Source organism: Urocampus carinirostris, chromosome 5, assembly GCF_059441175.1.
Source record: "Urocampus carinirostris isolate Australia breed hairy pipefish chromosome 5, RoL_Ucar_1.0, whole genome shotgun sequence".
NCBI lineage: Eukaryota > Metazoa > Chordata > Actinopteri > Syngnathiformes > Syngnathidae > Urocampus > Urocampus carinirostris.
Genome location: NC_142353.1, coordinates 33,863,015 through 33,890,273, shown reverse-complemented (window position 1 = coordinate 33,890,273; position 27,259 = coordinate 33,863,015). Strand labels below are relative to the sequence as shown.

The 27,259-nt window shown below is 40.4% G+C and overlaps 2 protein-coding genes across 3 annotated transcripts in view; both read left to right on the top strand.

The window, feature by feature from the left end:
* LOC148366103 (neurogenic locus notch homolog protein 1-like) overlaps positions 1 to 6,519 on the top strand; it is a 96,618-nt gene extending 90,099 nt beyond the window's left edge. Inside the window, exons 31-34 of the mRNA XM_088336526.1 lie at positions 462 to 760; positions 1,201 to 1,348; positions 1,423 to 1,520; positions 3,440 to 6,519. Coding sequence (XP_088192652.1) covers positions 462 to 760; positions 1,201 to 1,348; positions 1,423 to 1,520; positions 3,440 to 4,576 — 1,682 coding nt within the window. The 3' untranslated portion in view covers positions 4,577 to 6,519. The remainder of the gene's footprint in view (positions 1 to 461; positions 761 to 1,200; positions 1,349 to 1,422; positions 1,521 to 3,439) is intronic.
* Positions 6,520 to 12,711: 6,192 nt separating this feature from the next.
* ubac1 (UBA domain containing 1) lies at positions 12,712 to 25,296 on the top strand. Of its 2 annotated transcripts, XM_088336525.1 has the most exons (11): positions 12,712 to 13,152; positions 16,700 to 16,820; positions 16,884 to 16,957; positions 17,131 to 17,238; positions 18,701 to 18,803; positions 18,882 to 18,990; positions 21,142 to 21,457; positions 21,541 to 21,627; positions 22,600 to 22,738; positions 23,260 to 23,380; positions 24,438 to 25,296. In XM_088336525.1, exons 1-10 carry the CDS (start codon positions 13,015 to 13,017, stop codon positions 23,355 to 23,357), a joined length of 1,293 nt encoding a protein of 430 aa, XP_088192651.1. In that variant the 5' UTR covers positions 12,712 to 13,014; the 3' UTR covers positions 23,358 to 23,380; positions 24,438 to 25,296. The 2 variants fall into 2 exon arrangements, with proteins under 2 accessions (XP_088192651.1, XP_088192650.1); XM_088336524.1 differs by lacking the exon at positions 23,260 to 23,380.
* Positions 25,297 to 27,259: the final 1,963 nt, after the last annotated feature.

The window sequence follows — 27,259 nt, the reverse complement described above, 5'->3', positions numbered from 1 at the left end:
TTTCTTCCTCCGCCCACGCTTTTTCCGCAGCTGGTGTGCTGGCTCCTCCCAAGGGCGTGCCAGGAAAAAAACCCACGTGGAGTCCACCCCCTCGCCTCGATGTCTGAAAAACTCAAAACAACACTGAGCGTTTATCAAAACAATGCCTGACGTCCTTCGTCAGAGTCCTGTTATCAAAATTCCCCAGCCAAAACATTCCGCATTTGGAACGGCGTGACCTGAAGCTCACTCAGTGAAAATCTTCATTGCACTCGTTAAATGCAACTTGTATTTAATCGTATAAAATCCTTAATAGTAAAATGTATAAAATCCTTCATATGTTAGCTTATAAATGCATATCAAACTTCGCGCTAATCATTAACAAGAAGATTAACAGTGCCTGAATCTAAAGTGTCATATTTTGAATACAGTTTTTTCCAATTTTCTTTTTTTTTTGGGCTTTTTTTTCCCGCTCGCCTTAGACGGATTTACACCGCTGATGATTGCGTCCTGCAGCGGCGGCGGCCTGGAGACGGGCAACAGCGAGGAAGAAGAAGACTCCTCGGCCAACCTCATCAACGACTTCATCTACCAGGGCGCCAGCCTGCACAACCAGACTGACCGCACCGGCGAGACGGCGCTGCACTTGGCCGCACGCTACGCACGCTCCGACGCCGCCAAGCGGCTGCTGGAGGCCAGCGCGGACGCTAACATTCCGGACAACATGGGCAGGACTCCGCTGCATGCTGCTGTTGCTGCCGACGCCCAGGGGGTCTTCCAGGTCAGTCCTGACTTCATGTTGGGATAGTGGAGAACATGAACTCATTTAGTGTCATTACTTAAATATGCTTATTTGGTCCCTGAGTGCCAGAACTTATGAATGTTTTTTGTTTGTTTTATTTTAAAAAGTAAGTATCAAGTCTCTGGGAACGATTTCAGTATGATAAATCACCATTAGACGCCCGGACTGGCTTTGTTCAGATCTTTCTCCACACACTGAGGTAGCCCAACTGCCTAGTTTTGCTTCGTGGAGACCGGGAATGGATAAATTAGTTGTCAATAATTTCATAACAGAAAAATTATCTTGTTAGACGAGCAGTTGAAGATACAAGCACAATCTTGTAACAAATGAAGCTTATGTGAAGAGATACCCCTATATATACATTTTAAAAGCATGTAATGTGAAATGTTTTTGGGGGTGGGGTCACCCAATGTGTTCAGATTCTCATAAGAAACCGTGCCACCGACTTGGATGCCCGCATGAACGATGGGACAACTCCGCTCATCTTGGCCGCCCGGTTGGCGGTGGAGGACATGGTGGACGAACTCATCAACTGCCATGCTGATGTCAATGCCATCGATGATTTCGGTAGTTCATTTTAAACTCTCATTTATAAAGGAAACTCGATAATTTTTTGTTTTAAAATGGTGTGTTGGTCTTAGGAAAGTCAGCGTTACACTGGGCGGCTGCTGTGAACAACGTGGCAGCTGCCATCGTGCTGCTCAAGAATGGCGCCAACAAGGATATGCAGAACAACAAGGTACCGAAACTAACTCAAGCCAAGTACAGAAAACATTCGAGAATTTTTGTGAGCAAAATATAATCACATCATTAAAGACACACTTTTGTTTAATGGAATGACAAGGGCAACAGTAAATGGTAATGTACACTCACTTGCTAACCAGAGACAAACCAGTAGCAATTTACCAACTAATACCAAAATATATTGCCTAAAACAAATATAAATGGTAAATGGTCTGCATTTATGTAGCGCTTTTCTAGTCAATGCAGACCTCCCAAAGCGCTTTACCATGTGCTTCACACTTACCCATTCACACACACACTCACACACCAATAGGGAGTCAGCCATGCAAGGCCTGCCTGCTTATTAGGGGCATTCAGTGTCTTGCCCAAGGACACTTAGACATATAGCACGGAGGAGCCAGGAATCAAACCTGCGACCTCTTAATCCCAAGACGAGCACTCTACCCCCTGCGTGTAACAACATATGATGGTTAGGAATTAAGTCTCTATCATTCGTTCCAAAAAAACAGACACCATCTTATAAGCTTCTCAATTTTTTTGCCCATGTTCATGTTCTTACAGGTGCTTGAAATCCTTAAAAATGCTTGAATTTTAATTTTGTGTTTTCAAAGATTAAAAAGTGCTTGAATGATATGTTAGGTGATTGTAATTGCTTGAAATTGTTGCACTGGGGAGCCAGGAATCGAACCTGTGACCTCTTGATCCCAAGACAAGTCCTCTACCTCTTGCTGTACCCTGTGTATAATGTCAAACATACGCATAAATCACCCAAAATGTGAACATTTTGCCATAATATTTTAATGGACGAAACATGCATATATACGAGGAAAATCTGTTAGGGGAAAAAGGAAGCTTTAAAAATAATACTTTTAAAAGATATTTGACTAAATACACATATCAGTAATATTGTTGAGTTTTAGAGGTGATGGACCCATGTGGGGGAAGCAGGAACTGGAGGCAGGGTTGCTCAAAAAGAGGGATAGTATGTAATAAGAAATGAGGGTACAAAGTGACAAACATACAAGGGATCATAAAACAGAAAATTGTCCCAACAAAACCAAACCTGACATAGTCCAAGCCAAAGATTAAAAGAAGGAAATGCAAGGAATAAAGTAACAAATCTAAAAGTGGGCACTAATCCACCAACAAACAGTCCACACAAGAAACTAGAAAAGAAAGAAAACAGAACAAAGGGACGAGACTTTATCCTTTTTTCCCATCGTGCCTATCTGCTTTTATCTTACATTTAGCACCGCTTTGCCGGAACTCACAACATTAGGAAGTAGGAAAAGGAGGACTGGAAGGAAGGGGGGAGAGTGATTTCCTGCTCGTTCCTGTGTTTTTTGTTAGTGTAGCCTGAAAATAGTGAAAGTAAGAAAAGGCCCACTTCAAATTAAGTCCAAACGCCTACCAAAACCCTTAAAAAGATTTTTTAAAGACTTTGAAGCTGCGATCTTGACTGTAAGCCAGGACATGGCGGCAGAGAGTAGCAGAAGTTTAAATTTCAAACACCACCTTTAAGTGAAATAATGATACAACAGAAACATGACAAATTTATAGTAAAGACATTTAGGATGGATGGATTAGTGGATGGACGATCAATTATCAAGGTGAGGGATTAGTAACAGCTGCAGTAGCTCAAGAGGTAAAGTGCTCATCTTGGGATCAAGAGGTCGCAGGTTCGATTCCCGGCTCCTCCGAGTTATATGTCGAAGTGTCCTTGGGCAAGACACTGAATCCCTAATGCCCCCAATAAGCAGGTCGGCGCCTTGCATGGCTGCATAGCTGCTATTGGTGTGTGAGTGTGTGTGTGAATGGGTAAAGCGCTTTGGGAGATCTTCATTGACTTGAAAACCGCTATAAAAATGCAGAACATTTACATTTACATTCCCTTTGATGTTGTTTGAACTTCAGGAGGAGACACCGCTCTTCCTGGCGGCCCGGGAAGGAAGCTATGAGACGGCCAAAGTCCTGCTGGAGCTCTTTGCCAATCGAGAGATCACGGACCACATGGACCGACTTCCCCGAGACATCGCCCAAGAGCGAATGCACCACGACATTGTGCGTCTTTTGGACGAGTACAACCTGGTGCGCAGTCCTCCTGTGCACGGAGCCTCCATGTCCACCACTTTGTCGCCCCAGCTTTGCTCTCCCAACGGCTACCTGGTTAGCATAAAGCAGGGACAACCTCAGGGTCCGGGGTGCGGTAAAAAAGTTCGAAAACCCGCTGCCAAAGTCTGCAAGGAGGCCAAAGACATGAAAGTGAAGAAGAAGAACACACAGGACGCCAAGCCGCCCGGCAGCCTGCTGGACAGCTCGGCCGTTCTGTCCCCTGTGGATTCGCTGGAGTCGCCCCACGGCTACAGCTCGGACGCGGCGTCCCCACCTGTGATGACCACAGCTGCACTGGGCCACCTCCAGACCATGGCGGACATGGGCCACATGGTCATGCCGAGCAAGCAGGAGCTGGCGCGCATGCAGTTCGACCCGCTTCTTCCCCGTCTCAGCCACATGCCCGTGTCAGCTTCTGCAGGCCCGTGCGACTGGATGTCCAGGATGCAGTTCGGAGCCATGAGGGACGCCGGTCACCATCCCGTCCTCACGAGCACCCACAACGGGCACCCTCAGATGATAAGCTACGCGGGCGTCCACGGCAACCGCCTCAATCCCGTCATGCAGCAGATGCAGAACCTTCAGCAACTCCAGAATCAGAACTTCATCAACTCTGACCTGAGCCTAACAGAGCTCCAGCAAGGCGCCGTTCCCATTCGCACCATCCTGCCTCAGGAGGCTCAGATCATGCCTGTCGCCCTGAGCGCACAATTCCTCACGCCGCCTTCGCAGCACAGCTACTCGGGTCCCGTCGACGGCAACACGCCCAGCCATCAAGTCCAGGTGCCAGACCCTTTCCTGACGCCCTCGCCGGGTTCACCGGACCAGTGGTCAAGCTCCTCGCCACATTCCAACATGTCGGACTGGTCGGAAGGAATCTCTAGCCCGCCCACCAGCATGCCAGCACAAATGGGACACCGTCCAGAACAGTTCAAGTGAAAAATAGACCGCCCATTTTGTATTTGAGTTTTGTTTTGTCGTTTATTCAGCCCAGTGAAGACACACTAAGATTTAGGTTCTTTTTGAATGAGGGACCCGCCATGTTTTTGTTTGAAAAACTCGAGAGTAGCAACATTTAATGAGCCAACATATTACCTCCAAAAATGATGGACTGTTGGGCTTGGCTAGAGGTAAGACCGGTCCAGCAGGTATTTTAGCCTGGCCACAGCCTAAGCCCAACACATTGACTTGATTTTAGGGACCGAGCTCGAAGTGAACCTTAATTTTAATATTTATTGGTGAGGACTCGAGTTAAGGAGGCCTTCTTTCTCACTGACTTTTTTCTTAAAATATCCACCCGTCATTGTTCTTTGTTTTTTTTTCTTTGTGGATGATCTTAACAGTCGTTTTTTTCCCCACTTTCGCGCCAAAAAGCACGCAGAGGTTGGCTCATTGGTGCGAGAGGGGGGCGGACTCCATCGCCCGGATCTTCCACAAGAAAGAGAAACAAAGAACAGTGACATGTAGGTAATTTGTTTTATAAAGTCAGCAATGGAAAAGCCTGGCCCGAACCCAACCATAATAATTAACATTTTAGGCCTGACCCAAATTTCAGGTTGGGTCTAGATCTTACGTCTAGGTTTGGCGTTCAAATTCCAGGATGAACCTAAAGTGCATTGTAACCTTCTCAAGCAGGTAAAATGATAAATATTTTTAAAAAACACTATTATATGGAGCCATCAGTTAATTTAGCTCAGGATTGGATTGATTGATTTTAGAGGACGGCAGTTTATTATGTTCATCCAAGGTCATTTCAAGGTTTTTCTCAATATTGTAGTGCATTTAGGTTCATCCAAAAATTTCACAGGTAAGCCTAATAGCCTCATTTTTGGAGGGTAAACTGCATTACTATAAAAAATGGATCCCTTTGGTTGTTAGAAAATATTGTTTTAACAACAAAAACACATGCCTTTCATACATATATTTTCAATTTTATTTATGGATGCATTTATTAGAAGATATCCCGGCCTGGAGAGAGGGAAATGAAAAATGCAGTTTCTTCTTTTTTTGGTATAGTCTTGTTTTGCACTTGTTCAGCTGGGTTTGAGACACACTAAGATTTATGTTCCCTTTTGTAAGAGTGACCTTGTTTTTGTTTCAAAAAAAAAAATCGAGATTTTTTTTTAAATATTCTTTTATAACAAATTTGATGAGCCAACATATTACTTCCTAAAGTGATGGACTATTGGGCTCTCTTAAACTTTAAGGATTAACCTAAAGTGTAACTTTCTCAAGCAGTTGAAATATTACTCTATATATAAAGAATTGTATTACAGTACAGTATGTCACAAAAGTGAGTACACCCCTCACATTTCATCATAACGTTTAATAGAACAACACTGAAGAAGCATTTCTTTGACACAATGAAAACAAGGCTGTGTAAAGATGATATAGCGGTGTAAATGTATTTTTTCCCTTCAAAAAAACTCAAAATATAGCCCCAGGCAACAAAATTGAGTAAACCCCAAAAACACCACACCCCTAATTGTGCAAACAAAGCACTGCTTGTCACTTTCCCTCCAAATAACTATGTGACTTGTTACTCTTATTAGTTTTCAGGTGTGAATGGGGAGCAGGAGTTTTCAACTTGTAGTACAGCTCTCACACTCTGTCTACTGATCACTGAAACTCCCAAGATGACGCACCATGGCCAGGAACTCTCCAGGGACCTTAAAAAAATTGTGACACTACATTAGGCTGGCCAAGGCTATAAGAAGATTGGCAACACCCTAAAGTTGAGCTTCAATATAGCGGCCTAGATCCTCCAGCATTTCAAAAAAATCAGTATGCACTCACAACAGGGTTCGTTTTGGACGTTCAAAGAAGCTGAGTGGACGTGCACAGCTTCACATCCAAATGCGATCTAAGAGAGATAGGCACAGGGGTGCCAAAAAATTGAAAAGATGGGAGGGTCAGCCTGTGAGTACTCAGACCATATGCCGCACACTCCATCAAATTGGTCTGTATGGCTGTCGCCTAAGAAAGAAGCCTCTTCTGAAGTCTGTCTACAAGAAAGCCTGCCAAAAGTTTGCTGACTTTATGTCAACAAAGGCCATGGTTTACAGGAAATATAACCCCTGGTCTGACAGGACAAAGATTAATTTATTTGGTCCAGAGGGTGAGAAGCATGTGTGGCGACAACCAGGTTAGGAGTACAAAGATATTTGTGTCGTGCCTACAGCAAAGCATGCTAGTGAGAATGTCATGGTTTGGGGCTGCATGAGTGCAATTGGAGTTGGGGAGTTGCATTTCATTGAGGGAAATATGAACTCAGGCATGTACTGTGAAAAACTGGACCAGAGAATGATCCCCTCTCTCCGGAAACTCGATCGCAGGGTGATGTTCCAGCATGACAATGACCCCAAACACACCTTTAAGATGACCACGGGCTAAGGTTAAAGGATATGACCTGGCCAAGCATGTTTCCAGATCTAAACCTAGTAGAACATCTTTGGGGCATCCTCGAGTAGAAGTTAGGGAAGCACAAGATCTAAAATATCCCCCCAGCTCATATTGGAGGAGTGGAAGAGCATTCCAGTGGCAATTTGTGAGGCTCTGGTGAAATCCATGGCCAGAAGGATTAAGGTGGTTCTGCAAAATCATAATGGCCACACAAAATATTTAACTTCAGGAACTTTTACTTAAGGGTGTACTCACTTTTGTTACCAGAAGTTTAACCACTAATGGCTACATTTTGAGTTTTCTGAGGGGGGAAATCAATTCACACTGCTATATAAGCTTTACACAGACTACCTTTCATTGTGTCAAACCGATGTTTCTTCAGTGTTTTTCAATTAACATTATAATGAAATTGCTGCAGAAATCTGAGGGGTATACTCACTTTTGTAACATTTAGTATATGGGTCCCTGGGGCAATTGAAATTTAGCCCAAAATCAGATTGATCGATTTCAGAAGAAATCAATTTCTTACATTCCGATGGTATTTTTAAGGTTTTATAAATATTGTAATGCATTTACGTTCATCCTCAAATTTCAAATGAAAGCGCAATAGCCTCATTTTTGGAGAGTAAGGTCACTTGCTTTTAAAAATTGATCACTTTCAATGTTGGACATTATCTTTTTACCAACAAAAAAAATCTGCCTTTCAGTTTATATTTTCTGTTTCAATTGTATTTCTTCATCCCTTTATTTAAACACAAGAGAATGTCAGGACCAGAACGGAGACAGGACCCACTTGTGTTGCGTTTCTCACAAGTTTTATTGGAAGAAAGAGAAAGGGTTGCGCCCACGATCCGGTGTTTGCTGGACGCAGGTCCCTCTGAACGCGGAAGTGGATCTTCCGTGGTGAGCGATGGCGGTGTCGGGTACGGAAAAACGCGTCAGTAGCCGGGACAGAGAGCAAAAACGTGGTCAGGGTCGGGAGCGAGTCGTAAGCCAGGAAAGGAGAGGAAACGTGGTCGGGGACAAAAAGAGGTCCAAAGCCGGGACGGGGGAGTAGACGTGGTCAGGATCAAAAACGGGTCGAAGCCGGGGGACAGACAGGAGCAAAAAACAGGTGGGAGTCAGGGTCGAAAAAGGCTTTCCTAGTGTTAACCGAGGTTCGCAGACGGACTTATAAAAGGGGACAGATAGGAGTGGGTATGAATAGGGACAGAGAGCCAATCAGAGTCCGAGGCAGTTGGAGCAAAGGAGCGGGCACAGGTGATGCATATTGGTAATCATGTCAGTGAAGGTAATGGAAAATGGAGTTTCTGTTTTGTTTTTGTTTTGCACTTATTTAGCCAGATTGAAGACACAATAAGAATGATGTCCCTTTAGTAAAAGCGACCTGCAATATTTTTGTTTTATTGAAAAATCTCGATTCTTTATATTATTTTATAGCATTTTTTATGAGCCAACACATTACTCCCAAAAATGGACTTTTGGGCTCGGTGTTAATTTTCAGAATAAACCTAAAGTGCATTGTAACCTCAAGAAGGTGAAATAATAAATATAAATGATTGTATTATATCGGACCCTTGGCTGTTCAAATTTAATCCGACATCAGAATAATTAATTTCAGAAAACATCCATTTTTAAAATCATTTTAACGTTTTGTCAATATTGTACTGCGTTTAGGTTCATTCTTAAAATTCCCATGAAAGCCTAATAGCCTCATATTTAGAGATAAGGTACCTTACTCTAAAAAATTGATCCATTTTGTTGAAAGAAAATCAAAATTTTGACCATCAACAAAGCCTTTCATCTTTATTTTCAAATCTATTTATTCATGCCTTTATTTAAACACAACTGACTAGAGAAAGTAATGGTAAAATGCAGTTTCTTCTTATTTTTGGGGGGGTTTATTTTCTTTTCCATACATACACTGGCTATTTATTTATTCTAATAGCTTTGTTGTTTCTTTTGTATAATCTTTGTTTATAAAGTTGTATTCTGAGGGGGGGCTTCCATAGGAAACCTCCACTGTCAATGAAGTGTTTTGGCAATATATATATATATATATATATATATATATATATATATATATATATATATATATATATATATATATATATATATAGTTTATTTTCTTATTAAGCACCTCTGCTTAATGTCAAAGGAAGGGTCAATAGGAAACAACACCGCCCTCCGAGTAGTTTAAGCCTATGGCTGTGTCCTCCCCTATTGTGAATAGTTCATGCGTTCCCATTGTAAGCAAGATTTTGTTGAAAAAATCTGATGTCTCAAAGCTTAAAATCATTTTAGGTGTGTTCTTAACTGTTTTCTTACAAAATGAGTGTACAGTATATTGACACGGTGATAAACATGCACTCTGGTAGTGTTTGTTTCCTTTGAAAAAGCCTAAAAACGAGGAAAGTTAAGACTGAGGTTTTGTTCATGTCAATTCAGTGTAAAGAAAATATGTTTCTGTTTAATAAACACCTGTTTGTACTTATTTTTTTCTTTCTGTTTTTGTACTTTTATTTGCAGTTACAAGTCAAGTCATGTTCATTTGTTTATCCCTTTTTCACAAGGGGTCTCAAAGGGCTGCACAGACCAGAGATTATTGCAACCGACAGCCTATTATGACACCATCCCCTGATCTAAAACCTACATGCGGGCAAGGGAAAACTTAAAAACCTCAACATGAGAAAAATAAAACCTTGAGAAGGGACCGCACATGAGGTTATCCCCCTTACAGGATGACCAGGCCAAAAATGGATGTTGCATTAATAAATAATAAACATATATTGTCAACATAAAATATAGGTTATTCATATGCAATAGAATAGAAGTGTGTTTTAAGCTTAGATTTAAACATTTTCACTGAGGTTGCAGATTGAATCTCAGGGGGAAGAGCATTCCACAGCACTGGGGATCTATAAAGAAAATACTACAAATATACTAGTATGGAAATACTTCTAAAATACTTCTACAGAAATCTTACAAAAACACCACAGTCGTACTATATAACAAAAATACTTCTACATAAATATTACGACAGAAATACTACAAAAATACAACCACAGTAATATTAAGAAATACTTGAGCATTACTACGAATATACTTAGCATGGAAACACTTCAAAAACACTTCTACAGAAATGCTACAAAAACACTACAGTAATACTGGATTACAAAAATACTTCTACATAAATATTACGACAGATATTACTACAAAAACAACAGTAATATATAAAAATACTAAAGAAATAGTACAAATATACTAGTATGGAAACACTTAAAAAAATACTACTAAAACCATACTACAGTCATATCATAATACCAAAATACTGCTACATACATATTTTGACAGAAATACTACAAAAATAAAGAAATACTACAAAAACCTAACTGCAGAAATTCTACAAAAATATATTTAAAAAAAATAGAATTACAGTCATAATACAAAACTAAATATAAAAAGAGATGCTAGGAATCAAACGGACTGAACCATCCCAAGACAATGGAGTATTTCCGACGCTGCGCTGTGTGTTGTTCATCATTTTTTTTCCCCTTAAAAAAATAAAAATTCGTACATATTTCATCATATTCAAGCGTAATTTGTCCTTTATTAGAGGAAAGAGTTTTATAAATGCTATAATTTTGGGTTGGTGCTTGGGTTAGAATTTGGGGGTGCATGTGCACCCCCAGTTACGGGCTAGTTACGCCCATACTTACGAGCATTAGACTTTATCTCAATACCGCACTATTTTAATCACAGTACCAGACACAAAAGTTAGAGAATGGAGAATACAGAAAGCCGTCCTAAAAGACATAAACAAACACACAAAAAAACTCTTTTCAATGTCTTTAATAATGAATCAGACTTTAAATGGGTTGAAATAAATACATAGTTAATTTTGTGTCGTTATTGTCTTCATAGTTGTCAATAAATAATTCGAATCCCGGCCAAATGTATTCAAAGATAGTCTGTTTTAATGCTTGAGCTGAGAAAAAGTCGAACAAAATTATTTACTGATTTTTAATTAAAAAATAGGGGTGCGCGTTATACACAAATACGGTAATTCCTTCTTACGTTTTTAAGAAAGGATCCATTTTCATGCTTGATAACTTTACAAATATTAGGTCAGAATTTGTTAACTTCTCATAATCATTAGGGGTGGCGCTTTTGTTTCATTAATGTCTCCCTCTGCTGGATGAAGAGTGTCATTACGTAGAAGAAATTTTACGACCACTGTATTGGGTTGTCGGGGCTCCATTTCCTGTGGTGTGTCTTGGGCAAGTGCAGCCTGGTGGCGCCCATCTCTCTCCAGGCCTACTCATGTTTTCACCCGGTTTGCTATACGTACATGAAATTCAGAATATGTATTTGAACCCATTTCACTAGAAGATAGGGGCCGATAATATCATAGATATCCCTGTAACAAAAACGCTCTTCTTAAAGGGACAGTGTTTTATATTTGTCCAGTAGATGTCGCTGTAATGTGTAGTGCAACCAACCATAAATGAGTCCAAGGAAGACTGCAAACTATGGCGAGTGAAAGAGAGCAAAAAGCATCCTTTTCTTCCATTTTTTGCCCAGCCTTTCTCACAGAAAGACAAAAAGAAGGGAAAAGGGTTCATTAAAGGAATGGAAAATTGGGAAGAAGAAATAAGAAAGGGAGGAAAAAGGGAAAATGTGAATAATGAGGAGGAGAAAAGAAGGAAAATAAAAGGGAAAATGGAGAAAAAGAAAGAAAAGGGAAAGAAAGAGAAGAAAGAAATCCAAAAGAGCAAAAGACAAAAACGAGGAGTGAAAAAAATCAATTTTCTCTTTTTTTCTTATCATTTTTTCTCTATTATTTTTTTCACATTTTTCTTTTCTTTCTTTCTTTCTTTCTTTCTTTAATTTCTTTCTTTCTTTCTTTTTTTATTTCTTTATTCCTATATAAATTTATTTATTTATCTCTTTATTTATTTATTTATCTCTTTATTTATCACTCTTTCTCTTTCTTCTTTGTTTCCTGTTTCTTTCTCTCTTTCTCTCTTTCTCTCTCATTGTCTCCTCCTCTCCCTTACTTATTCACTCTTTCTCCCTTCCTCTCTCTATCTTTGTTTCTCTCTCTCTCGCTCTCCTTCTTCTCGTTCTGCCTCTCTCTCTTCTCTCTCTTTCTTTATTTGTTTCCCCCCCTCTCCCGACCCTAATCACTCTTTCTTCCTTTCTTTCTCTCTTTTTCTTTTTCTCTCTCATCTCCTTTTCATTCTGCCTCTTTCTTTCTTTCTTTCTTCCTTTATTTTTTCTCTCTTTCTTTCTTTCTCTCTTTCTTCCTTTCTCTATCTCTCTATATCTTTATCACTCATTCTCTTTGTATGTATCCTTTTTACTCTCTTTCTTTTTCTGTTTCTCTTCTTTTTGTTCTAGTTTTCTCTCTTTCTTTCTTTCTTTCTTTCTTACTTTCTTTCTTTTTTAATTTCTTTATTCCTATATAAATTTATTTATTTATTTATTTATCTCTTTCTTTCTCATCAATGTAATAGAAACCTTCCCCACCTCCATGACTTATTTCTTACCACGCTCCCCCCCCCCCGAGCTAAAATGACTTTGACACCCACCCTCGCTCTCATATCTAAAAAGTAACGTAAAACTTCAACTCCCAGGGTGCACCTCTCCCACCACTGCCTAAGTTCAAAGGTGACCAATGACAGTAAAAATAAGCTCGCCTCGCTGTCATCGGATCTCGTCGTTAGCACCAGGTAACCGAAAAGCCTGAAGGAGACACGCCGCGGAAATAAGACAATCGTGTCGGCCGGGACTTGGAGCCAACTCGGCGGCCTTTTACTACCCGAAAAATGTTCCTCTGCTGAAATATTTAGCTGTTAGCCGCCTAGCTGGAACACAGCGCTTTAGCTAGCCAAAGGAGGAGGAGTGAGGGGAAGAGGAGCTGAATGGTGTAATTCATTCTAGTCTAAAACCCCCTCAAAACTGGGGCCGTCATGTTCGTCCAGGAGGAAAAAATGTTTGCGGGGAAAGTATTAAAGATTCACATCTGCACCGTGGACGGCGCCGAGTGGCTGGAGGAGATCCCGGAAGACAGCACGGTGGAGAAACTCAAGGAGAAGTGCTTGAAACATGTGAGGTTTTCCCCCTTTTAATGGCGTCGTTTTTCCCTTTAAGAATGTCAGTGTCGTATTTATAGTTAATTGAATTGAAATGGCGAGCAGGCGGGTTGCTATTTTTAGTCTGGTCTCACCCCCCTTCGATGCTAAGGGCTAACTTTCCCTGTTTGGGCTGAGGGGGGGCTATTTTTATGACGTTTATTATTACACCCTGCACTCTAGTACTGTATTGGATTTTCTCCTCCTTTACGCTTGTGTACTTTTGAGGTCATAACACTGAGGACGTCAAGAGTCTTTGTTTTTGGGTTTCAATTTCGACGTCATTTAAACAGTTCAAATGATGGTGATGGTGTACATGTTTAAATTTAGTATTAAGAATTGTCTTGAATAAGCACGTAGTCAAGTCATTTTTATTTGTATAGCCCTTAATCACAAAGAGTCTCAAAGGGCTGCACAGGTTATTGCAAACCAGACTATTATTACAGACTATTTTTACACCACCCCCTGATCTAAAACCTACACAAGGAAAAATTCACAAACCTCAACATGAGGAAAATGAAGAAACCTTGAGAAGGGAACGCACATGTGGTAATCCCCCTTCCAGGATGACCAGGCTGCAATGGATGTTGCAAAAAAAAAAATACACAGATATTGTCAACAAACATATAGGTTATTCATATGCTATGTGAACATTGGTTACAACGAGGCACTCGAAATTAAGTCATTTTTATTTGTATAGCCCTTAATCACGAGGAGTCTCAAAGGGCTGCACAGACTATTATGCCTCCATTCCCTGATCTAAAACCAACATGAGTGCAAGGAAAAACTCACAAACCTCAACATGAGGAAAATGAAGAAACCTTGAGAAGGGAACGCACATGTGGTAATCCCCCTTCCAGGATGACCAGGCTGCAATGGATGTTGCAATAGCAAATAATACTCAGATATTGTCAACAAAAGATATAGGTTATTCATATGCTATGTGAACATTGGTTACAACGAGGCACTCAAAATTAAGTTATGTTTATTTGTATAGCCCTTAATCACGAGGAGTCTCGAAGGGCTCCATTCCCTGATCTAAAACTTACATGAGGGCAAGGAAAAACTCAAAACCTCTATGAGGTAAATGCATACCTGTCAACCTCCACGGCTCCATGCCCGTACAAACTCTTATTTTCCCGTACAAAATAATCGTACACCATATATATATATATATATATATATATATATATATATATATTTATTTATTTATTTATTTTTATTTTTATTTTTATTTTTTCGGAATGCTGCATGATGGGAAATCCCCAGGCGGCAGACGCATGCGCACAGTAGCATCAAACCGCTCGCTTTGTTTGCAATGAAAAAAACGATACCAAGATAGAGGCTACCGTAGCGAACTTCTTTGACTTGATTGATTTGCCGTTTCGTCATAGTCGGTGTATACCGGATGGTACCCATCATTGACAAATTTGCGTTTTTTCGTACAGATTTCCTTGTACGTCGTACTCGTCTTAAAATGCATAAAAAACGTACTTTGTACGGTAAAACCGTATAGGTTGACCGGTATGTATATGAAGAAACATTGAGGTGAATCCCCCCCGCTTTCAGGATGACCAGGCTTGCAATAACAAACAATACACAGATATTGTCAACATGAAAAATGGGTCACTCATAAGCTTTATAATATAATTCATGTTTATTTTTTTTCAACTCATTCAATGTCATGTGTTTTTCTCGAATCGGGAGAGCCGATGCCAGCCAATTTCAAGTCATGTTTGAAGGCCTATAGAAAAGTTAGCTTTGTAGCTATATAGTTATAGGGCACATGGGGGAAAAAGACTTGAACCTTCATCCATCACACTGCATTTAAAGCAGATCAAGTGGTGGTGGTCATGTTTGAATTTCGAATTGTGTTTGACAACAACGTAGTGAACATTGGTTACAACTAGATTAGTCGTGGCCCTCCAAGTCAAGTGTTGTTTATTGGTATTTTCCTTCATCACAAATAAGTCTGAAAGGGCTGCACAGACTCACATTACAGCACTCCCTGATCTGAAACCTACATGAGGGCAAGGGGAAACTCAAAAACTTTTGATGAGGACAATAAAGAAACTTTGAGAAGGGGCCGCGCATAAGGTAATCCCCCTTCCAGGAACCCAGGCTGCAATGGATGTTGCATCAGCAGACAATACACGGTCATCATCAACATTTAATGTAGGTAATAACGGAATGTTCAGTTCACAGCTTCCTGCCCCAAAATCCTGACCGATGAAGCAGGTTCTAGATGACGGCTAATATCAATTCCAAGTGCCCGTTTGATATTCAGAATGGATGCACCTTGCAACATCCACGCTCATCCTTCTAGGTCAACATCAGTTGTAAGCAATAAAATAGTAGTGTGTCTTAATCCTAGATTTAAACACTTCCACTGAGATTGCAGATTGAATCTCAGGGGGCAGAGCATTCCACAGCACCGGTGCCCGAATGGCTCTCCAACCTGCAGATCTCTTTTTTGAGGCTTAGAATCACTAGTAGTAGCAATTAAATCAGAAATATAAGAGGAGGCAAGTCCATGCAAAATATTGTTATTTACCACCAGAACCTTAAAATCACACTTTAAACTGACAGGGAGCCAATGCAAGTTAGCTAAAATCGGAGTAATAGGATCATACTCACTTGTCCTTGATAAAAGATTCACCCCAGCATTTTATACTAGCTGCAAGCTTTTGATGCTAGATTTTGGGGGACAGGAGAGGAATACATTACAGTAAGCGAGACGAGAGGTAACAAACGTATGAATTATAATCTTGGCATCAGACTGAGTCAGAATGAGGCAAATCTTACTTAAAAAGATAAATAAAATAGTAAAAGAATATTTGGGTGAAGAGGCAAATATTTACAAGGTAGTGCTTGGAGACTCGCAAGAGTTGTAAGTACATCGTAACAACAGTGTAATGAAAGATGGTGCAATAACAATAAGCCACATTGTATGTGTATTAAACTAGTTGGTGAACCCTGTATGAGCTGATTCAATGCCATTACGTATAAATACGTTTTCAGAAGCATTGTTCCCGTCTGCCAAAATATAAAAAAAAAATGTTGTTTTATTTTATGAAACTATTATATAAGGTTTGGCACATCTCGTCCGTAAGTATTAGACCTCTGGGAATGGTTTCAGTATTAAAAATCACCGTTAGAGGGACGGAGTGTCTTTGATCAGATCTTTGTCCTCACATCAAGGAAGTCCCTTAGTCATGGTCAGGGTAGAGAGGAACGATGTTTCATGCACGTCCGCAGGAACACTAGCATCATGGTGACCGAAATCATGTGACCACGTCACCGCAAACATCTGGTGCTGAAAAGTTATTGCAAATTAATGCTTCATTCATTCATTTTGCAAACAAAGTGCCTTTTTGTTTTTGGAAAGCATCGTTAGATATTGGAGATATCACAAATAAAAATGTAAAAAAAACACTCCTCAATAGTTTGGCATTGAATGAGTTAATGTTTTGATCATATCATATATATTGTAATTTATGTGCGTGTGGTTTGTTTCCGGCAGTGTATGCACGGAAATTTGGATGACCCCAAGACGCTCACCCACCACAAGCTCATTCACCTTGGAACTGAGCGAGTGCTCAACGACACCAAAACAATGGCGGATGAAAATCTCAAAGACAAAGGTAGGAAGAGAGCAATCGATGAAATGTTCACAAACTTTTATACAATTTATATATTATTTTCAGACGTTCTGCTGCTTTTAAAGAAAAGACCGCCGCCAACGCCTCCCAAGATGGCAGACGTGTCTGCAGAAGAGAAGGTACCACTGTTAAAAGGATCATGTGCAATTAAACTATTATATTTACATTTCCTCTGATAAACCAAGCATCATCCAAAATGTGATCACGGTTCACCTGTTTAGGATGTCAAGGGAATATTTTCAGCTGCAAAAGCATTCCTGATGAACGTTCTCCTGTTTTTTGTCCGTGCCAGAAAAAGCAGGACAACAAGGCTCCGGACAAGGACGCCATCTTGAAAGCAACTGCTCACCTCCCCGCTCGCCACTCGGATCGAACCGTCACGCAGCACAACATCAGAGACGTGAGTCAGACTCGTTTTGCTCGTAAAGGTAAAGCTTCCTGAGTTTTAAGGCAGTGGTGTCAAACGTACAGGCCGCCGACGAGATTAGGTCCACTAAGGGATTGAATCGGGCCCCGAGACAACGCTGAGGGAAGCACAAAAGAAAAATGAGATGCAGTTTTAAATGTGTCCACTGGATGTCGCCAAAGCCAGGCGCCACTCCCAAAGACATTTCTTTCTCTCTCTCATTCTTTTTCTCCATCGATTTCTCTATTTGTCTCTTTCCTGTTTTTTCTCTTCTCTTGCTCTTTCTCTCTTCTCTTTGTTTCCCTTTCTAACTTTCTCGCTCTCTCACTTTATATTTCTCTGTGTCATTCTTTCTTTTTCTCTCATTCTTGTTTTCTCTTTCACTCTCTCTCCTCTCAATATTTTCTCCTTTTCTAAGATTTAATCTGTTGTGGTGTTTATCAACTGTACATTTGTAAATAACAATGTACTTAATTTCCACTACAGTTTATTTAATTCCGGGAAACTCATGCAGTGTGGATTGTGACAAAAAATAGCATATATACTCTCATTTAAAATGATTGATTTCAACGATTTAAATGTATTTTTCGATGGAACTTTGCTGTTGGATTTCATACTTATTATAGAAAGGAGTTAATCCTTCTTTAAACTTCTGCAATTTTTAAAAATTTTGAATTTTTCGTATTGCCTTAAACAGCGCGTCTAGGACTATTATTTTACCGAAAATAATATAGTTGTGGGTTTCCCCAATTGTCGGCACACCATCATTGGCAATGTCCTTTAGCATTGGGTTTATTCGGAGCCTTCCGCTTACAGGATAAGGGTGCACTCTTTTTGGCCAGTCTTTCCTGGACAAGTGGGGCTTTCTTTGGAGCTAATTTTGTCAGAGAAATGCAAATATTTTCGACAAGGGTTTATGGCGTGCATCCGCTATCACTGAAGGGAGCATTGCAAGTAGGCTTCTCGCTCTGGCCTCCACTCACCAGGTAACAGTATGAATAAATTATCTTTATTGTCTTTACACAATAGTAAGACGTGAATGGAGGGCAAGCAATGTAGCGGGCAGTGCGCTTGTTTTGAGCCAGGTCTCCGCAATGATTGAAATCCAACAGTCGGTTTTTCACGAGGTGTAGCTCCAAGTAATCTGTTTCATCGGTAATGGATCTGGCGTTTGTGAGATACAGTTAGAAACTCTGCTTGTAGAAGGATAGTGTCCAAAGACTCCCTTGAATGGGAGAGTAAGAGCTGCTGCTTTTGTGCGCGCCGCCATATTGGATCGATTTTAAGTACTTTAAAATAAACTGTGAAGTCACAAAAAACAACGGCTTACCCATTCTTTCATTCGAACATCCAACAAAATTAGTCTAGACCCATGATAACATCAAACCGATGCAACCAGTATGGCCGACTGTCTACAAAAGAAGGGTCAATAAAATATCTTTCTCACCTTATCCAGTTTCAGACAGAACTCCGAAAGATCCTGGTGTCCCTCATCGAAGTGGCTCAGAAGCTCCTTGCCTTAAACCCCGAAGCTGTGGATCTTTTCAAAAAGGCCAACGGTAGCACACCGTGACACCGAAAGACAGAAGGTTGGGAAAGTTCTCTATCCTAAACCCAGATTGGTGATCTGAGTACAGACATGCTGGATGAGGATGACGACGATCGAGTGGACGACGCGGCCCTCCAGCAGCTCACAGAGATGGGCTTCCCCGAGAGCAGAGCCATCAAAGCCCTCAGACTTAACCAGTGCGTTTGGCGTTAATTTCATTGGCTTTCCTTTAGACTTTTTTTGGCAGCTTAAATGCTGTGTTCCTTTTGACTCATGGCAGTGGTCAGCAACCTCTTCTGTACCACGGACCAGTTCATTGACGATATTTTCTCAGCCCAGCCCAACGGCGCATTAAACAGACTTGTACATTTTCTAAAATAATATTGATAATGATTAAGATATTCTTAATGATAAGAGCATTAATAATAACGAGCGTGAATCCACTGTGTGATCATGTGGAACATTTGGATGTGCTCATCAAACCAAAATCACGTAAATTTTCCGAAACTTTTACCCCAACGAGGGTCGCTGGTGTACTGGTCCCATGACAGCCATATTTTGGGGATGTGGAAGGAAACCGGAGTGTCCAAAGGAATGGTGAGAACATGCAAACCCCATATAAGGAGGCCTATAGCTGGAATTGAACTCGGACTTCTGTTCTGTGTGGCTAAATAGCAACATACACCGGTCGCCACGTCGGTTCGTGTGCCAAGTAATAGAAAATACAAATTCGATTAATGAACCGATCATGTGAAAAGCTTTTGGTGTTATATGGTCTTTGTGTCGTTTTCTAGATTTAGGGATCCATGCGTCTTCTACTCAAATGTAGAGAATGCTTGGATCCCGAAGGATGCCATTCTTCAGGATGCATAGTACGCAAAAGGTTTTTCCATATCCGCAAGAGAATTCACAATCGTTCTAGCATATTCAATCTCAATTAGGCCCGGTGACTGGATCCAGACTGTATGTTCTTAGGTGGGCTGGATCAGTTAAAAATAATGTAAACACCAAATGTTTACCTTTGTCTTTCAGTGCCATGCTTTATCATCAGCCAACATTTGTAGGCCACTGTACAAATCATTATCACGGATGATAAGAGAGCTTTTCTAAGCACAACACATTTATTTACAAACAATGAAAAATAATGATTTTCATGTTTTGGCATTGAATGTGTTAACAATTTGTTAATTCCAACAGTTGAGATGCAGTTTTTGTCTGAACCAACCCACCAAAAACATTAACATAAACTCAAGTTGAAAGTACAGAAACAAATATGCATGCCTCAATTGTCACTCTGTGAATAAACAGTTCTTAGTCCATTTTTCCCTGAAAACCCTGCATTCCACGTCCACTTTTCTTTTCTCTTTTTTGGGGGGTAGTGCCATTTTGGGAAGTGTGCATTAACCAATAAGTTGTTTTGTAGTGGTAAAAAGTGAAGGGAGTTTGCCGTCTTATTTTTAGTTGGACTGATCATGTTACGCAGCATGGCAGCTGGGTAGTTAGCGCGCAGCCTCACAGTGCAGAGGTCCAGGGTTAAATTCCAGCTACTGCAGCCTCTCCATGCAGAGTTTGCATGTTTTCCGGCGGTGTGGGTTGTCCTCCAGGCACTCCGGTTTCCTCCCACATTCCAATAACAGACTTGTTAATTAGCTGGTCAAAATTGTCCCTAGGTGTGAATGAGCACGTGAGTTATCTGTGTGCCCTGCGACTGGCTGGCAACCAGTTCTGGGTGTCCTCTGCCCACTGCCTGAAGTCGGCTGGGATGGGCTCCAGCACCCCTGCGACCCTAGTGAGTATAAGCGGAGCAGAAAATGGATGGATGATCTTGCTGCGAATGTTATTCTCCTGGTATAAACTCGTGTCATTGCCAAACGGTGGACGTCAGCTCATTTTACACCTTGTACTGCCCTCTAGCGGCGTGAAGGAACATTTGGTTTGTATTTACTTTTGAAAGAAATGAGCTAGAGAGTTGCTTCTTTTTTTGACATACTCAAAAATTTACGGCGGACCTGATCAAATCATCCTACGGGCTCGATCTGCCCTGCGGGGTTGTCTGTTTAAATCCTCTCTCACTGTATTTTTGGCAGGCGGGAATCCTAAATTTCATCAGGACAGTTGCACCGCCCGATAGGTAAACTGCAACTGCCCGCGCGAACCACATTGATTTTAATTCAAATGTTCAAGCTCAAACCCCCCAGTTCAGGTTCAGTCTGAAGCATTACAGTGTCAGTAAAATATAAATGAACTTATTTTTCTTTCTGTGCGGCCTGGTCCTCCGACCACTGATTTATAGTGTCAAATAATTTTCAGGGTTTTTACTTATTTCACTGTTTATGTTCTCTATGCAGCATGTCGGTGACTCAGGCCATGGAATGGCTAATCGAGCACATCGACGACCCGACTGTAGACGCACCGCTGCCAAGTCAAGAAACCTCCCCGTCTTGTGCAGCTGCCGGGGCCTCCGCTAACCCGAATCCTGCCGCGGCCGGCACGTCAGCTGCGGACTCTTCAAAAACACAGTCCTGTTCATCTGCGCAGCATAGTAGCCTCTCCAATACAGACGAGACGGCCAGCGGCAGCAGTACCAGCAAACAGCAACAAGACGAACTCACAGATATTTTCAAGAAGATCCGTAGGAAAAGAGAATTCAGGCCTGACTCGAGAGTGCGTGCTTCTCCGTTGTTGTTTACTCTCCAATTTTGGGTCATTGGCTCAACGTTCCAACCCTTGAGCTCTCTGCTTTCCAGGCTGTGTTTGCACTCATGGAGATGGGCTTTGAGGAGAAGCAGGTCATCGATGCTCTCAAAGTCAACAACAACCAGCAAGATGCAGCGGTAGGTTGCATTTATGTTTTAACTTTCACGTTCATGTCACCTAATCGTTCAATGGATCGGATGGGGAGACCGTGTGAAGTCCCTTTTTTCATGACAAGTTCAGATGTATAAAAAGGTTAAAATACGAAACAATGTCAACCAATATCTACTCAACAAATTTAAAGTCAACAACACAGAATTCACTGAAAACAAAGCGTATTGACCAATCACAAGCGTCTCGTAAGGAAGCGGTGTTCTGAAACTCCACCTACCCATCGAAACGTTCTATCAATGCCCAGTGAGCATGCACACAACACTGATATTGCTTTCCTGGGAAATGTGTGTTTTGATCCTACCCTTCATATATGCCTTTGAAAGCTATGATACCTTCAATTGAAAGGAGTGAGTGCTATCTTCGTTTTTATTTAGTCTTATTTGGCTCTTTGACTGCTTCAAAACACTGATCTCTGATGTTGGTTTTAAGCCTGGCTTGTTTTTCTCTGGTAGCTTTTTTGCATGGTGTTAATTGAGTACGGTAATCACGCAGGGGTAAACCAGTGAAAGCTGTTGTTGAACAGAAGAGTGTGTTGTGTCACCCTAATAACAGTCTGTCGTTTGCAATAATCTGTGGTCTCTACAGCCCTTTGAGACTCCTTGTGATTAAGGGCGTCACAAATAAACATGACTGACTGACTGACTGACATAGAGCCATTACATCCGCAAACGACACATCACTATCCAGTGATTGAATTTGATTTCCGTTTTTGTAAAAGTATGTCTCCCGCTTTTAAACAAACACATGGTTGTTGTTTTTTAATAAAAAGATGGTGTTTCGCTCGTTAAAAATAGTTTGTGATAAATTCTACCGCTTTTTAATGTCAAAGGTTTGGCATGTATGGTTACAGTCAGGGATGTTTAGAATGGGAGTAGATCAACTCGTGCGCATTGACTAATGGGAGGCATGCGTACTTTGTGTCCCGTGGTTGATTTTAGTGCGAGTGGCTGCTGGGGGACAAGAAGCCGTCCGCAGAAGACCTGGACAAAGGCATCGACACAAACAGTCCGCTCTTTCAGGCCATCCTGGAGAACCCGGTGGTCCAGTTGGGCTTAACCAATCCCAAGACACTCCTCGGTATGCACATTTTTACTGTAATCGCAAATCATGAATACAGCAGACCTGTGGGATACAAAATGAATCCGTTCAGAGGTGGGGATCGCAGAGTACAATTGAAGTGTAGAGGTACTTAAAAACTCACTGTAATGCGAAGCTTTTGTGTTTTGAAACACCGGTACCCCAGATATAAAGTTTGAAATAAGTACTAGTTAAGTATAAAATAGGTGTATGTGATGTAATGGGAAAATGACATTTAATTTACCATTAGTGCAACGTGATTTAAGCCTTTTAATGTAAGTATCAGGTGGATGCAGAGGGTAGTGAGACCGTGACACGTGATAATAAATAAAACTTTTTAAGACTACCTCTTGTGAATATTGTGAGATTAGCTTGCTTTATTCACCTCATTTTTTAATAACGGTCCTCATTGGCATTGCAGCTTAACAAGGGTAGAAATAGAAATTTGTGTGCTTTCTTCGTATTTCTTGATAATTGCAAGCTTCGTTTCCATAGTAATCATGTTTTTGCTTCCCCTTTAGAATCACTGCAAGCCTCCAAATCGATAGCGAATAAATGCAGTAAAAAATACTGTATTGCATCCCAAAGTCTTTACGAAGCACACAAGTTTTTAAACTGAAAGAAGAGAAAGGAACGTGGAAGGTAGTTTTGCTAATAGCACACCAGTATTTAATGTGACGTTGACCCATATCAGACAGCCATATTATAGACACAACTCTACATATGCACAAAGATTGCAAAGTTTGATTGGAATTAATTTGTTCGTTATGCATCATGGGTAAAAAACCATAAAGAGGATCAAAAAAAATTTATTACACTCTAAAAATGGAAAACAACGTAACGCGAGGTCGCTATATGCCGTAAGTCTTGGGACATGTAGCTAATAAGTACAGTATAGCACAAAAATTACAGTATTTTATTACACTCACACAGAATGTCTTTACAAAGTATACACGATTCTGAATGAAGAGAGAGAAAGGCATTGTTTGAGGTAGTTCAGCCAAGAACATATCTGCATTTTCATCATGTAGTGACGTCAACCAATAGCAGAAAGGCGTCTTAGAGACGCAACTCTACACAAGGACAAACACCGCAAACATTGAATTTGAGATGTTTTTGGACATGCAAAATAATAAGCTGTTTATGTGCTATAGCAGGGATTAAAAGGGGCCGCTTAGTAAAAGGAAATATTCGGCAGGTCAACTGCACACCAAAACTTGCATTGCACCTGCTGATGTCATTATTATATGACTGGCATAGATGGAATGAGCAGAATCTAGCTAGTTAAAGAATACGAGTGTTGCAAAAATATTGCCCACCCCCTGTTCTCTCAGCTCAGCAAACTGACTCCAAAGGTTCTCCGATGAGTTCTGAATGATCCAATGTCGACATAAACGACTAACAATGACAGTGTCACCGCATAAAAGGAGATTGTATGAAGTATTATTTCAAAGGGGGGCAATATTTTAGCAACCCTTTCTTTTCATTTGATTTTATTTTTAAGCACAACATAAAAGGTTGATTATAATCGGTTTCTTTTCACAATTGTGTCTCGTATATTGTTGATTTTTGGGAAATATTTTGAGGGGTTTTGTGTGTAAGTTCGAAACCCGAAATTTGGCAATATGCCAAAAAGTACCCGCTGGGCAGCACTTTTGCATTAGCTGAGCTTAATTACAAAGATTTTGTCTGTGTTCAGCCTTCGAGGACATGCTGGAGAACCCCTTGAACAGCACCCAGTGGATGAACGACCCGGAAACAGGCCCCGTCATGCTGCAGATATCCAGAATTTTCCAGACCCTCAATCGCACATAGAGGCCAAGTCTGCCGCCTCCATCCCACCATGAGTGGACGTGGCAGCTGTGTGTGTATATACTGTATGTGTGTGAGAGACACCAGATGTACTTATACACTCAATATTTATAACCCTATATAGAACTTATCATAAATACGACGACGATACAAAGTTCTATTTACTAGGTTGTTTTTATATTTTAACTAGAAAACTTCTAGTTATTTGATGAACTTTTTTGACACGTACACACACACACACCAACACGTGCATGTTAAATGTTTCCGCCTCATGTTTGACCATATGTATTTTAATGTTTATTTATTTGGATTTTCTTATTTTAATCCTCCTGTTATGTTATTTAAGAGAGTTATTGGGGCTATCTTAAAATCGGAGGGAAGAAAATTGAAGGGTGCGTCATTTGATATACCCTTAAGTTGAAGATATCTTTTCTTTCAGGCATGTGTTAACAATGCCCAACTCAGTTCTAAGAGCCTTTATATTTTTTCCACTGCGATTATCTTACTTTTTTTCCACGCTGTTAAGTGACGCGCTACCCATTAGGTTGAAGGAAGGGGGTTGAACAGTGACTTTGTGCTCGTCACCACAGTTTTTGTTAGTGTAGCTCGAAGACAGTCCAAACGCTAACCCAAATCACCCAAAAAGATGAAAAAACGAGAGGACGTCTAAATAAATGCACGCTCTTGATGCATGAGTTGCGATAATGATTTTGAGCCAGGAGATGGCGGCAGAGAGTAATTCTAAAATCTAAGCCTTATTTATACAGTAATCGTAGCTGAATATAAAGTTGGATATTTTCAATAAATATTAAGAAACAATGATGGGAAAACTTAAGTAAAATTGGTGATATTAAATCGAAGGAAACATTTTTGTCTTTAATCTGTACACATTACAGTGTTTGTTATAAGATAAGCAATTTTCTTTCATACAAAGAATGTTTAGAATTTTCTTTTTAATTTCTAAAACGTTTTCCTTAAGTGGATTGTAATTTGAATGATGAAAATACGTTTTTTATTTTTCAACTTAATCCCTCTAAGAAAAAGTTTAAAACTAAACAAAAATGAGTAAAACGGGCACATGTTTAGCATATTATATTAAAGGGATAGTGTAGTCCAGTCTTGTTTATTTGTATAGCCCTTAATCACAAGGAGTCTCAAAGAGCTGCAAAGACCACTAGAGACTATTACACAAAAAACCTCGTTTAAATATACTAAATATATTTATAATTAATAAGCAAATATACATTATATATTATACAAACTTTCATTTTTTTTTAAATAGTTATAGGTAACAACAAATGTCGTTTGAAAAAACATGAGCCTCACTTAAAGGGAGCTGGCATAATTAGTAGAGCCGACAGAGTGCGCTAAGCCACGCCCATCATAGTTAAGGTATCCATGTATCACACGCGGAGCAAATAGGGCGGCCGAAACAACAGCAAGCGGCTCTTTCCTGATATCATAGCTGTATCATTTCTTCCTTATTATGGAAATTTATCTTCAGAGGGTCTTAATTACTATTTACAGAGTTCTATTCATGGTATCAAGCTGTCCAAAGACACTGATCACCTTGTGAGGCTAGATGCAAAATGTTGGCGATCTACAAGGAAGTCAGAATTTGCGCACTAACCACACATAGAACTAGAATCAGATTTGTGAGGGATAATGGTATACTATCAAATTTATGAAACGGGAAGTGTCATTTCCATTTGTTTCTCGTCGGGGACGCGGAACAAATGGAAATTGCATCATGAGCTTCATAAATTTGATGTACTGGATCACAGATTGCAAATCCTATTCATCCCATAAATAACAAGTTTTATATTGATTACGAAACGCCACCTTCGCTTGGATTTGTTTTTGTCATATGCTAACGTGGGCGCAGTGATATACTCAGAGAAAGTGCAAGTAAACCGGCCACGGTAACTTACAAACTTCTCACTGACAATTAACCGACCCAAAGTAGTGTCATGAAAACAAAATACTGTAGAACAAATATTTTTGTTTCGGTTCCCATCGATCTTATCCACATTGAGTTGATGGTGAAGCAGGCCATGCATTGTCTGTGATACAAAAGGGGCCGGGCTGTCGTCTGCCTCGCGTTCTGATTGGCCGAAAACAAGCTCTGTCGGATATATTCATTGTGTGCCGTTTTGCTGCTTCGGATACCCAGAAACCTCAAACGTTTAGGCAGAAAAAAGAAAGGCAAAATTGTGTGTTTTGTTCACTTTGAGTCTCGGTAGTTAGTATTCTTCCTTAGTAGCCTAGATGGTAGTGTGCCCGCTTTGAGACTGGGAGGTCGCTGGTTCGCGCCTCGGCCGAGACATACCAAATTGGTATAATGGCGGCGCCCTCTGTTGGCTGCGGCTGCATCGACTCGCTACAACGGGTCAGGTGTATCGACATTTCGTTCTGTGTACATTGTTACAAAGAATGACAATACAAAGGAAATTATTATTATTATTATTATTGTAGCCCTTGTTTTGGGTTGCACGACACAATACAGTGACACCTAGTGGTCAAAAAATATACTGGTCTTAAAGATGCATATCTTACAAGTATATTTTACGCTCTGTAAACTTTTTATGTGTACTTTAAACATGATTTGAAAATTGTAATTCAAACAAAAGCCATCATGTCAAAACAGGAAAAAAAAACACTTTCCAAATATTTTGAAATTTCTACATCTAAGAATTTGGCACGTCCATT

What these genes read in the sequence shown, in the direction of transcription:
- ubac1 (XM_088336524.1), top strand. Translation starts at nt 13,015, where the DNA reads ATGTTCGTCCAGGAGGAAAAAATGTTTGCGGGGAAAGTATTAAAGATT. An exon ending in CGCAGCACAACATCAGAGAC is followed by an intron (nt 17,239 to 18,700) that starts GTGAGTCAGACT and finishes CACCTTATCCAG; the next exon opens with TTTCAGACAGAACTCCGAAA. An exon ending in TCTTTTCAAAAAGGCCAACG is followed by an intron (nt 18,804 to 18,881) that starts GTAGCACACCGT and finishes ATCTGAGTACAG; the next exon opens with ACATGCTGGATGAGGATGAC.